The sequence below is a fragment of the Crocodylus porosus genome, unplaced genomic scaffold (genome assembly GCF_001723895.1).
Source record: "Crocodylus porosus isolate Cpor-Errol unplaced genomic scaffold, CroPor_comp1, whole genome shotgun sequence".
NCBI classification, from domain to species: Eukaryota; Metazoa; Chordata; order Crocodylia; family Crocodylidae; genus Crocodylus; species Crocodylus porosus.
The window spans coordinates 71,208,765-71,221,604 of NW_017728950.1; the positions used below are offsets into that span (position 1 = coordinate 71,208,765).

The 12,840-nt window shown below is 39.2% G+C and overlaps 1 protein-coding gene across 1 annotated transcript in view; it reads right to left on the minus strand.

Annotated features, from left to right (window-relative positions):
* Positions 1-1,126: 1,126 nt before the first annotated feature.
* The window catches only part of FRMD3 (FERM domain containing 3), an 81,032-nt gene continuing 69,318 nt past the window's right edge, over positions 1,127-12,840 (minus strand). Inside the window, exon 12 of the mRNA XM_019555326.1 lies at positions 1,127-4,662. Within this exon, the coding sequence (XP_019410871.1) occupies positions 4,064-4,662 (599 nt within the window). The 3' untranslated portion in view covers positions 1,127-4,063. The remainder of the gene's footprint in view (positions 4,663-12,840) is intronic.

Sequence of the window (12,840 nt, forward strand, 5' to 3'; positions counted from 1 at the left end):
GCACTTGCTAACAAGCTTTACTGTGCAGACACCAGACACTCACATTTGAAGTGCCCTTAATATGGTCCAATTATAACATGTAACCTCATCCTAAGTCTTGTCTAATATCTTTCCCAACAGTTTATAGTTGGGTCTGCTAAAAGATATAGCCATGAACTCAAGCAGCTTATCTCTACTTTGGTCACACTTGATTCATGTTTGATGGGGACAAGGAGGGAGATTCTGTTTCTGTCTCTATTCCCCCCCCCCCCTTTTTTTTTTTTTAAGCAACCATAGCTGCTAATGATTTACTACATTTTTCACTGAACTCTGATATTTTGGAGAACAAGTGAGACACTTGCGTGTGAACATCCAGGTAATTTTTAATGGCACATCACCCAGATGAGGTGAATAATGATGTTGTCCAATCATAACAGATACATACAACCACTAATATTGTAGCCTTATTTCAGCTTAATTGCTTCAAATGTAGCTTACATGTGGCATTTCAAAGAGTTTTAATGATATAGGAGGCCTGTAGAATCTGTTATTTTGTTATTAAGATCATTGAAACCTAAGAAAGACTGACGGTAACTAAATTTCACCAAGTGCCCATTTTTAAATTAGTCAACTCAAGCTAATTACTATTTATACATTTTTATAAAATTAATTTAATAATCAGAGTAGAAGCAATAATTTGGGGCAGATATTCTATTTTGTTCATGTGTTATAATGAAGTTGAATCCCTGATTTGACCTGGCTTGACTTGAAGCATGGTATCACAGCCAGTGTTTCCATAATTGACTAAACTGTGAAATAGTTTATGCATCACAAACATAGATCTATCATAAGTAAAACAAATATGAAGTTGTTGGGTATCCATACATATCAAGCTCAAATTAACAACAAAAATATGAATTACATAATTCAAAATCCAACATATATTTACTGTATCTATAGTTCATAAAACGTAAATATAGCAAACACCAACTTGCAATTGTACCAGAAAAACTGTGCAATTTCACGACAATTAAGTCTGAACAAAGTACACTATATAAAATATATACTTAATTTGTACAGGAGTTAGTGTCATCTCCCACAGTAATAAACTTTCCTTCATCAGAAAAAAATCCAGCATTGCAGAGCATTTTCCAGTGTGTTTTTATTAGGGATTCCTGCCATCATATCAACATACAAAACAATCAGGATGTTGACATAGAAATGTGAAATTCACTGTACAAAGATAAGGCTCGAGTTACAGGTACATTTCCCCCAAGTCTTTTGCATTTCAGTGAAATAAACCCATTTTTAAATTCTTCCCAGAGTCGCATTTATAAATATTAGACAAACCACAAAATAGACTTCAAGTACATAACATTTTACAATATATTCCAAGCACAGACAGAAATACACACTACTGTACCTACATAATTTGTAATTCGGCTGTCATCTTGAACACTAAGACATTGGTGTGTGTGTATGCAAACATGTATGCATATACATACACACACACACACACACATACACACACACACATATATACATATATATATATAATGCCATACTGTATACCAGCTCATTTTTATGAATGTTGTCTGTGTGTGTTAGAGTCCTGGCCCTTTAAATTTCAACTGATATGTAGCAAAATCTTCCAGAAACTCCGTGTTTTTTTCAGCAAAATTTACCTGATAGAGCAGAAAGTTACCTGTTTGATAGGAGGAATTTTAAAAGGCAAGGGCTGTATGTACACACATACAGTAAAGGCACATATACACACACTTGCATTTAACCCTACGTATAATCTTATTGCACTGTGCACTCTCTGAGGTTATCTTTTCCTCACGCAGCTCAACCATTTGCAGATAGAGGTTAATCAAGCAAAACATATGCTCCAATTCTTGGAGCTCTACATGGACAAGACTGCATTTTAGAACACTGGACCTAACTTTTTATAATTATGGGACTTAATAAATAGGACCTGGCATGGAACGATCTCCCTGTACTCTAGCAAGTTGCCTGCTCTTACAACCATCACCATCCAGGAACTCTCAGCTCACAACTTTATATAGGATTTATCTGTATATATGAATAGGAACTACACAGAAATAATTCCTGTTAAAGCCATATGTCTACTTTAGTTTGCTGCAAAAAATTCTAGTGGACTGGATAATTCTTGTCTAAAGGGAAAGGACTGTTTAGCTGCAAGTTACACAAGATGAAATATGCACCAACCAACCAATTAATAATGATCCTCATTAGGAACCTACTTATGAAGAAAGACAGAATGAAAAGATAGGAGACTGAATGGCTCTATTTCACCTTTGTTGTTGGGAAATGGGGAAGAATCCAGAAGTTGACAATTAGGAAGAGAAATTCCTAAAAACTATGAATGCTATATCATTTTAAAAGGGGTAGAAAAGAAAAAGAATAAACAAATTTGTGGGAAATTTCAGTTTTCAAACTGGTTGTGGCTTAAAAAGCATAAAGTAGAGAGTTAAGATTCCCTCTTTCAAAGAATAAATTAAATCTTGCGCTGTGTGACTTAGCTATTGTTACAACGTGACAAGAACAGTTCTGACAAACTTTCTCAACTACATTTCCACTTAAGGAACTCCATCAAGGAGCTATTATGAGGCTGAAGCTGTAGTTCACTAGCTTAAATTGAAGAAAATCAATACATCAACAGTGATGCTTTAAAAAAAAAAATCTGCTATGATGATGCTCCAGTTTCCAAATATAATTTCATTTTTTTTAGCTTTTGAGGATCTACTGATTTTCTAAATCCTCACAAGGTTTTTTGTATGAATATTTTCTAAACAATAATGTGAACTACTGCAGATATACAATTCCTTGGTACATTAGGACAACAATAGACCCCTATGACTAGTTTCATATGCAGAGGGAAATAATGCAAGTGCACTGACACACATACAGAGTAAGAATCAGCACACACAGGAAATGACAACACAGTTAATGAGGATTCTCTGAGATTAATAAGAAAGGGAATCAGGGACCAGTATGTTTCTCTTAATAATGTTTTATCCTTTTATTATTTGTAGAAGACTGTCACATCAACTGTATACTCTAATGCTTCACTGTTTAAAAGACCATTAAAAAAAGGTAGGTCACTCACCTACTGGTCTAGCTAGACAATTTTTGGTACTTACCATCACTTCAGGTTTCCATGTTATGTACAATTATCTACATTTATTTCAAAGATCCATCACACCCTCTTATGAAACTTGCTTGGACTATCTTAAAGGTTTTTCTGCAGCACTGATTGACGAATTAGATGACAGGACGCAGATGAAGATGGATGATCATTTTGTCAATGATATTCACCTTCCCAGTCTTTAGCACTGTGCCATTTAGAAGCATATTTGATGATTCTGTGTCATTTCATCTCTCCTCAGCAGCCCCCACTAAACTTGAGCAAACTTACTGAACTTTGCCCAGACCACAGGCCAACTTGTATCCAGCTATAACAGATACTGTCCAGCCAAAATATTTTAAAAACAAATCATTGTTAAAACATTAAAAAATCCCCATACATCCCCTTGTGCATTATTCTTACCAATCTGTACATTTAAATAACTTCAGGGGTTGTCAATTGCTAAAAATTTACCAAAATATTTTAAACACATCAAATTGTTAAAAAAAAACAAAAACAGAAAAACAAACCAAGAAACAAAACCCAGCATAAACATTGCTTGTATAGGCATTGGTTAGAAGAGATTCTTACACTAAGGAATATATTCAAAAACACCTCTCTCACTAAATTTCAGACTCCAAATGTCATCGCTTGTAAGGTTACAAATGATGAACCCAGTCGTGCATAGCATGATACAATAGATGAACAGGAAATCTGAAATGCAATAAAAATAAAACCTCTTTTTGGTTATTTAAAGGCCACCTTATAAGCCTGTAATGAAAGCAGTTATTTATGTAAAGTAAACTTAAGAACTTGAGCAGTCTTATGGACTGAAAATGAAGTCAACTACCTGGCCCCACAGGCATTATGAGAAGCTTGCACTAACTGATATTTTGAATATAGCCCTTAGTTGTCTCGCATTTTTTTTTAAATTTAAGAGCTGCCCAGCATGTCAAAAATGAAGTTTATTTTGCAAGCCACCCATTGCCTGAGAGGGCAGTAATATTCAACGTGAAACTGCTGGAACTCTGGTGTCTGACGAATTTCATGGAGAAAGGAGATATTGAGATCTGACTCCAAGAGAACAAGGAGAAGGGGGAACACAAACAGCAACAGTCCAAGACCTACAAGAAGAAGTCTGGAGAAACTCTTCACAAAGGCATTGACCTGTATGTTGCCCATCAGAAAGTCATAGCTACACCTAAGTGCTCTCCGGGCTTCTTTCAGCTCCTCCTCTTCTGCGACCAAAAATGCATTTTCATCCACTTCCAGTTCCTCAAATGAATCAGTGTCGTCTTTGTCATTCTCTACCCTCAAAGGGGTATCAAAGAGCATGTCAATCTCATTTTCATCAACTGGGGTGGGCAGCAAGCTGGCACTTGGGTTGTATACCAGTTCTGAGATGGTTAAGGGTTCCTCTTTGATTTTCTCTTCCTCCTCAATTGTGAAATCTACACTCTCCCTAGCATCCTTAACAGGGGAGCTGGCTATCACAGGAACTGAGATCTCATCTTCCTTTGGCAGCTGGATACCTAAAACAGAAGGAAAAAAAGAACCTTAATTCTGGTGATCTGAAATTTCTGATGTCAGAAAAGACCAAGTCAGCCTTCAGTAAGACATTTTAGAGAAGATGCCCCAGATGAAATATCCCTTAGGAACAGAGGAGTGCAAGGAGAGTTCAGTAATCATATTCCTATAATCTGTTCCCTTAAATTAAATACATTTCCAGCCGCTATCTGAAATTAGCAGAATAACTAATATGTTGTCTTTGTAATTCCACCCAATCAAACAAGAACATTTTTTTACAGAAATGCAATACTCCAAAACTTGACACTCGTTTACCTTTTTAGCCACTAAACACTACTACATATACTAATTGCTCTTCATTTAAAAACAACAGATGAAAAGGGTGCTGCTATAAAATATATATCCCATCCCTCATTTGAAATTAGCAACAAAGTGATAGATAATAGATAGAAATTTACATAATTACAAAATTTACCCAATACCATAAGATGCCATGGCATTTAGGTAAATTCCTATCAAGAGAAATGGAACAAAAGGGGAACTGGGTTTATACATTGTGCAGAGAACAGATATGTATGAAAGAAAAAGTGTTTTAATAGCAAAGATTCTCCCTATGAAAGATCTCTCATTCATATATGCTCTGTCTTTGTTAATGGTCTCTGTCTCCATTACTCTCTCCTTCATGCTCTTCTCGCTCTCATTCTTACCAATCTGTCCCTCATCTCTCTTCCTCTAAAATCTCTCCCCTCACTTTCTTCTTGTCCCTTTCAAACTTACTGTATTCACCCGACATGAATAACTAAACAGTGAAAGTAATTTTAAAACCTCAAAGTGTTCTGATTGGGTCTTGATTGTGATGTAAAGGCTTCAAAGATAGGTCATTTTCAAATAGCTTCAAGCTAATGCTCAGCAGCAGCATGGCGGGAATGAACAAGGGAAAGAAAAGGAACAAAGCAACAAGTGGCAATCAAAGACACATTTGATTTAAAAGAACAGGATGGTATTGAGAAAAGAATTTCAAACTTTCCCCATGCGTAACTTATCTTAGCATCTGTGGAATGGGACCAAAACCCGCATGTGATGATATGAATGTTAAAATAATATAATAACTCATGGAGCTTCTCATTTTAGGATGCTTACCATCTGGGAATCTCTCAGCACTTGCAAAATGATTAGTAAAGTCTCACAACAGTTATACGAAGTTGGCAGTTTCCTCTGTGGATGGCAAAACCCATCCTGCAAGGTTAAGTGACTTGTCTGAAGTCACCAAGGAAGTCAACATCAGAATGTGATTAGCACTCAACCAGGTCAGCTCCTGTCACTTGCTTTAAGCAGAAGGCTAGGCCCACATAGGAACCAAAACACTACTGTATTACTCCATATTTAACAGAGTTACGAACATGTCAACCTGGAATAATGCAGTGGAGAATCAGGCCCAGTTACTCATGGATATCTTTGGCTAAGATAAGATGCATGAGCATCTCTACAGGGTAATAGGAAACAACTGACAAGTCCATGTCAACTGTTTCCTGTACAAACTTTTGGGTGCTAAGCAAGAGAGCGTGCTAACTGCAAAGCCCTACTAAAAGAGAACAAGTACAAAGCAGCATTTAAAAGGCACAGAAACTTTTACTTAAGATCACCAGAAAAATGTAAAATTCTGGATAAGATTCTATAAAATTCAGCCACAATTTTCCACCCCTGTAATCAAGAGATGTGTGATAGCTTTGTAAACATATGGTACAGAGTAGGAACTGAGAAACCATTATCCTGAGTTATAGTGATAACTACACGCAAGATCATTCTTGTGTACTTTGTATTTCTCGTGCCACACCCCTTTTCTGCAATCCTATCATTGTAACTCGGTTCAATGGAAGACCTATGTACATTTCTTAACAGCACACTTCTTCCATCATGAATGATCTAACTAGACATTTTTTGTTACATAGCATCACTTCAGCATTCCATGTTATGTGCAAGAATCTACATTTTCAACATTTTCAAATCGACATTAAGGTAATTAAGTGACCAGATTTTCAGAGATGCTGGGTGTCCATGTAATCCAAAGGGTAATAAAAGGTAAATCGTGTAATTTACTTTTATGCTTAAGCACGGATTTAAGGACCTAACTTTAGCCATCCAAATTTGAGAATTTTGACCTGGCGCTTTCCTATACCTGCTTAGGGACAAGGTCACTAATATCTTCCTATCATATTTCCTACCATCTAGGGAACAGCTGCAACTGTGCTAAGAGAGGTGACCCCTATATAAACAATTTTGCACTTTCTCTCCTTTCTCCCTGGCCAATTCAAGTGTACATGAGATGTATAGTTCACCTAAATTGGAAAGATGGTATTCACATGAACCAATATTATTCTCATTTCAACCATCTGGCAAACTTCATTTGGCCCTGCTGTGAATGTACAGAAAGAAGGCAGAAATGCAAATACTGACAGCTCATAGTTTTCTGAGGGGTTTCTAGGAGGAGTTAAGAACTGAAATGCTCAAAAGCTGACATCAATACAACAGCTCCCTTAATCAATAGAAGCTAATGATTTAGGAGAAAACTACAGAAAACTCAGATTCACAACTACAAATCAGAGGAAAATACATAGAAAAGCCAAACCCACAAGTGCTATCAATCCATGCTATTCAGTCATTTACTAAGAGAGTGCTTAAAAAAGAATAGTACACTTGGATGTTAGTGATGAATTGTAGAAGTTTAAGGAAGTCAAAACTGCATTCTGAATGATGCAAATACAGAATAATCTAGTTTTGCATATCATGAATAAATGCCCTATAAGGAGTTAGCAAAATAAATGCAATCTTTAGCTTTTACCACCTGGTAATGTAGGCTTAATGTTAGAAAAGTGCCCTGGTAAACATGGCATGGCTTATGGACACACAAGCAATTTACTACAAGGTAAGATGCATTGCAAATGGCCTCTGTATCAGATCCTTTTACTCTGCAAAACAGCCTGAGTGCACATTCCTCCTCTCTCAGCAAATGCAATGTAGCTTACCCCACTCCAGCAGAGGGTCAAGCTACTGTGCATTTTCCACAAGATAAGGGACTGCAGTTACGCCAAAGTAGCTGACATCCTGAAAGTTTGCATGCTAGCTAGTAGTACCTAAGGTGTTTTATACCACCTGAGCCCAGATAAAAGTGACTACAGGTATGCGCAGCACTGAAAAATAAGGGCCAGAGTTTCTAAGTGCCCGTACTGCAAGGTCCATTTGAAATTTAGAAAACATAACAATCTGGGTTCTCCCCCTTCATACTCAGCACATGCTATAACATTACCACTGTCCACATCATAGTACAGTACGCTAGTATGCATTTCAGACCCAATACATCTCATCACATTTTGACAGAAGATCACATACATCATGGCATGATGTCATATTATAACCCATATGGCACTGCACCATTTATTTTGCACAGCATAAGAATGCAAAATCAAGGTGCAGAAATGCAAATGCCATGACACTGGTTCACATACATTTTCTTCTTAGAAGCTGGCACCTTTGCTTAGCTTTTGGATACATTTCCAGAGGATCTAAATTTCAGCTTAACAAAAGTGATGAATCTGAGTTTAAAAACAATCCCCCCAAATTTAGTGATCCTCCTGAAGCAGCAAGGAAAGCCCAAACACAGATTTACAGCCAATTTTATCTAACTTAATGAGTAACAATCCTAAAAATCTTTTGGACTTACTTGTACAAAAAGGCTATTTTGCCTTCAGTCCTTTGAAGCCACAGAGGCTCTGTTATTAAATAAAAGTTTTCTGGGACAGTTTAAAGTCCACAGTTCATTAATACTAGTTACAATTTATATTGTTAATAATTTGATTTAAAAGAACCTTTGAACTCAATATTAAATTACATCCCAGAACATTGATTCTTTCTCTGCTTTTATAGGCAATTATATGCTTTTTGTGACATGTTATTGGCATCAGATAATGTCTAACTGTCCACACTTTTATCTCCTGTTTCCAAAAGTTTGCAACGTTTTTCTGGCAGCTGTATCAGTTTTATAAAGGAAAATCCTGTTGTACCAGCCAGACCTCAGTACTTCTCTGCTCTGTCTCTGGAAAAAGTTGGGATGACTCCAGACCTTAGATTCACAACTACAAATTAGAACATGAACAGCTGAGTACGAGACAAGCACTGCAGCAGCTGTACACAGTGAACCAGACGAACTGGACCCCTGGCACCCCCAGGCCAAAACAGCAGCTGAGGATTAGCAGGGTGGAGAGGAATCCTAGCGACACCATTATATTTACAACAAATATAGATGATTCACAATGAAACAGAAGACAAATATTATATCTCTAATAAAAAATTCAACTGTGAATGGATTCATTGCACAGCTCTACAGAAAAGGAGAAAAAAAAGTTTTTTGTGTTCATTGTGGGTTTTTTTTAATTAAGGGAATGAGAAATTAAATTTTGATGTGCGGGGTGGAGGGTGGGAGGGAAGAGAGTTCCCTGCAATGCAAAATTACATACAGTGAATATCATTAACTTTTCCAGGAAAGTGAGCCTTGATAGATGAGATGCTCAAAAGCAATATTAAAATACCAGGGAGAAAATTTCATAATGACACAAGCAGAACAATTAAAACTGAGATGAAGCAGATTTCCCCAGCTTTTAGCAGGGTAGAAAAAACAGACCTCCTTGTGCCTACATCCAGTTCAACTGCTTGGCTTTCAGTAAAGGGAGTATTTCCTTGATTCAAATCAGGATGAAATTCAGCTGTGCAAGGCCCAACACAGGCTTATGCCTCATAGTACCAATGCACAGAAATTGTGAATAGAATGATCATGCCTTTGCATTGACTGAAGTGGTATGGGGAAGGAAGCAGGATCCATGGTGAACTGAAACATTAATTGCAACTCCCTCAAAAGTGACTAGAGTAGCACTGCACTGAATTGCCACCACAGCCCTGTGGCCAGGTCTCAGGGTGGGAGGGCACAGATTCTACACACAAACTATTTGTCTTTATACAGAGTGAAGTGAATTTCACTCTCAACAAGAAAAATATTTAATAATAATTTTTACAATGTGGCAACTGCCTGCTCCCATGCAGATAGATTTCAACGGCTTCTAGTCTGACTGAGACTGCAGCACTAACTCAAGTAGAAATGGAATCGCCCAATAGCCCAATATTTTTGCAAGTGCAACAGTTTTGTGACATCACAACTGGCCTCTTTCCAGGAAATCCCAGCAGCCAAGATTTGGCTTTCTTTGCAACTAACAGAACAAGGAACAATGGTCTCAAGTCACAGCAAGGGAAGTTTCGGTTAGACATTAGGAAGAATTTTCTCACCAGGAGGGTAGTAAAACACTGGAACAGATTATCTAGAGAGGTAGTGAAATCTCCATCCTTGGAGGTTTTCAAGATCTAGCTAGACAAAGCCTTGGCTAGGATGATCTAGTTGGGGATGGTCCTGCTTTGAGCAGGGAGTTGGACTAGATGACCTCCTGAGGTCCCTTCCAACCATAACTTTCTATGATTCTATGATGCTGCAGTTCTTGGACTGCAGTTCCTAGATGCCATGAACTGGAGGCACTATTCTGCTGCTTCTATTCTGCAGAGTGAATCTTTGTTCCATTGCTAGTACTGTCTTGAAGCAAGCAAAGTAGGAAGCAGCATTGCCAATGTGTAGGCACGTGCACCCTCTGAGATCAGCCATGCACCCCCTGGAAGCGCCAGCTACAAAACCAGAAGTGCACTTCTGGTTTTGCCACTGGCTTGGCAATCAGCCACTGGGGGACTGCCCCATGGTTGGTGATCTGGTGCCCCACCCAGATTTGGGAGGCACCAGGTGTCCATGAGAAGCAGCATGGCCAGTTTCTGCTGCTCCTCCCTTTTCATACAGTAGAAAGGAATACAATAAGACACATGGGCTAGTTTTGGTACTGGAAGTAGTAAAAAAGCACATTAGCATACAAGAAGTGTTTCCCAGCACATGTTCTCTCTCCATTCCTTCAAGTCTTCAAGAAACCAGAATCAGCGAAGCCATCCTTTCAAGAACAGGGCAGCAGGATCAAGGTGGGAAGCAGACTGTCAGGGGGTAGAGGCCTGAGCAGAAGGCAGCACTGTGCTCTGAGAGGAGGAAATCACTAGAGGGTAGAATGTGAGTGGCTCAGGCCAGCATCTTGGACAGCGGAAAAGCTGAGCAAGGGACTCTGGGGGAGCTATGTACAGGTAGACCTTGTGGGGGAGCCATGCCCAGCAGGAATAGAAAGAGGCTGCACAGGCCAGGACATGGAGATAAGAGGTGAGCTAGTGCTTGAAGGAGGGACAAGTAGGATACCATCCACCAGAAGTGAAAGGAGGCAGATTCTACACTTTGTGTGTGCATTGTTTATGCATTTCAGGAGTTTTATGAACAAGACCAAAAAAAGGGAATTAAAAAAAAATCAAAATACACACCCAGAAGACTGAGTTTTAAGAAATCCCATTTTTTAAGCCAACTCATGATTTTTGGGAGGGTGGCAACGATGCAGTGTGAACATAATTATTAGTTCCCACATTGTATATTTTGACCGGTCTACTGATTTTGCTCAAACTACCAATCAGGATGAGGGTCAGACAGGTATCATTTTAAACCTACATTGTTGGAAGCTAATTTAGGCACTAATGCCAAGGTTAATCACTATATTGACCCAAGTTCCACTGAGAGAGAGCTTACATGTATTCAGGGTGCCCATGGCCTGTTGCTCACCTGTGAGGTGTAGGATTGCTCTGGTCATCACCTACTAGCCCTAGAATACCCTCAGTGTTTCACAGCCTGCTGAAGAAGTAGGAGGTAGTGACATGTCACAGATGGGTACTTCCTGTGAGGCTCCAAGGGCAGATCTAGAGAGATTGCAGTGCTGTGGTCACAACCTCCATTTCAACCATGCCACAGGAGCAGCAGCTGGGGACTTATTTGAAGTCCCAAATCAGGTAAGATTCCCCTCTCTTCCCCTCTGTGCTCAGCAGCACATCTTCTCTCCCATTCAGCAGCATATCCTCTTTCCCCATGTCCCCCAGCATCTTCAGCAGCACCTGGAGGGGGGAGGAGCAGGTCCTGAGCCACTCCTGCCACACTCCAGCCTGGCTGTACAGAAGAACTGGACTCAGCTGTGGACAGTGGCATTGGCAGCAAGGCAGCTCTTGAGCCGTCACTCCCTTTCTGATCCCCCTGGATGTTCCCCACTAGCTAGGGATGTCCCCCACCTGCTACCACTGCTGTCCTCAGCCAACTTGGGCTCCACATGCACCCCACTGTTCTTGCCCCCAGGGCAGCCAAAGATATCAGGGACAGCAGCAATGGAGGGTAGGGGACATGCTGCTGAGCACAGAGGGGAGGAAGAGTGGCAAGTGGGGGAGAGGGGGTTCTTACCTAATTTAGGACTTAAAAAAGACCCTGACTGCCGTTCCCTTGGTGTGCTGGCCTATCCCAGTGTGGGGAGGGAAGCAGAGAGTGGGAGTGCAGCCACCCCTATGGCTATTCCAGCACTCCGCTTTACAAAATCCTGGGTCTGCCCATGTGAGGCTCTTATGGTCCCTTTGTCACCCCTTTGCACCCACTATGCCAGCAAAGGGAGACAGTAAGCTCCCCTGCAAGTCTATGTTTTGTTAAGAGAGAGAACAGCTTTTAAAGTCTAAGATCAACAGAAATGCCTTTACAAAGAAAATTCAACAAAAACAGCACTTTTGTACTACATACATGAAAATGAGAAAGTGAGACTGATGACCATGTAAACTGACCGTTTGCACAGCCATTGCTAATTGAAGTGCAAAAAGTAAACAAACTGCATGAAGGATAACGATAGGAAAATAAATTACATCTTAGCATTCAGATATTGGCAAGTATATGATATGCCCAGTATATACATGCAAGTAGACCTGATTCTTTTACTCTGTTCTAATTTTTTTTTAAACCTTTGAGGTAGTTATTTTTCATATACATCAAAATCAGGTCCAGGATTTTTCAATTACATCCCATTATTTACTTTAATATATACTGCATAAATCTTCAATTAGCTTACAATTTAAAAAATAATGTTATTTATTGTAAAATACAAAGAAAAAGATGGCATGTTCTGGTAGCCTGACTTCATTTTGATTAGTGTAAGTGGTAAGCTGAACGGCACTCATTATGGTACTACAGCAGTCACTAAAAAAGC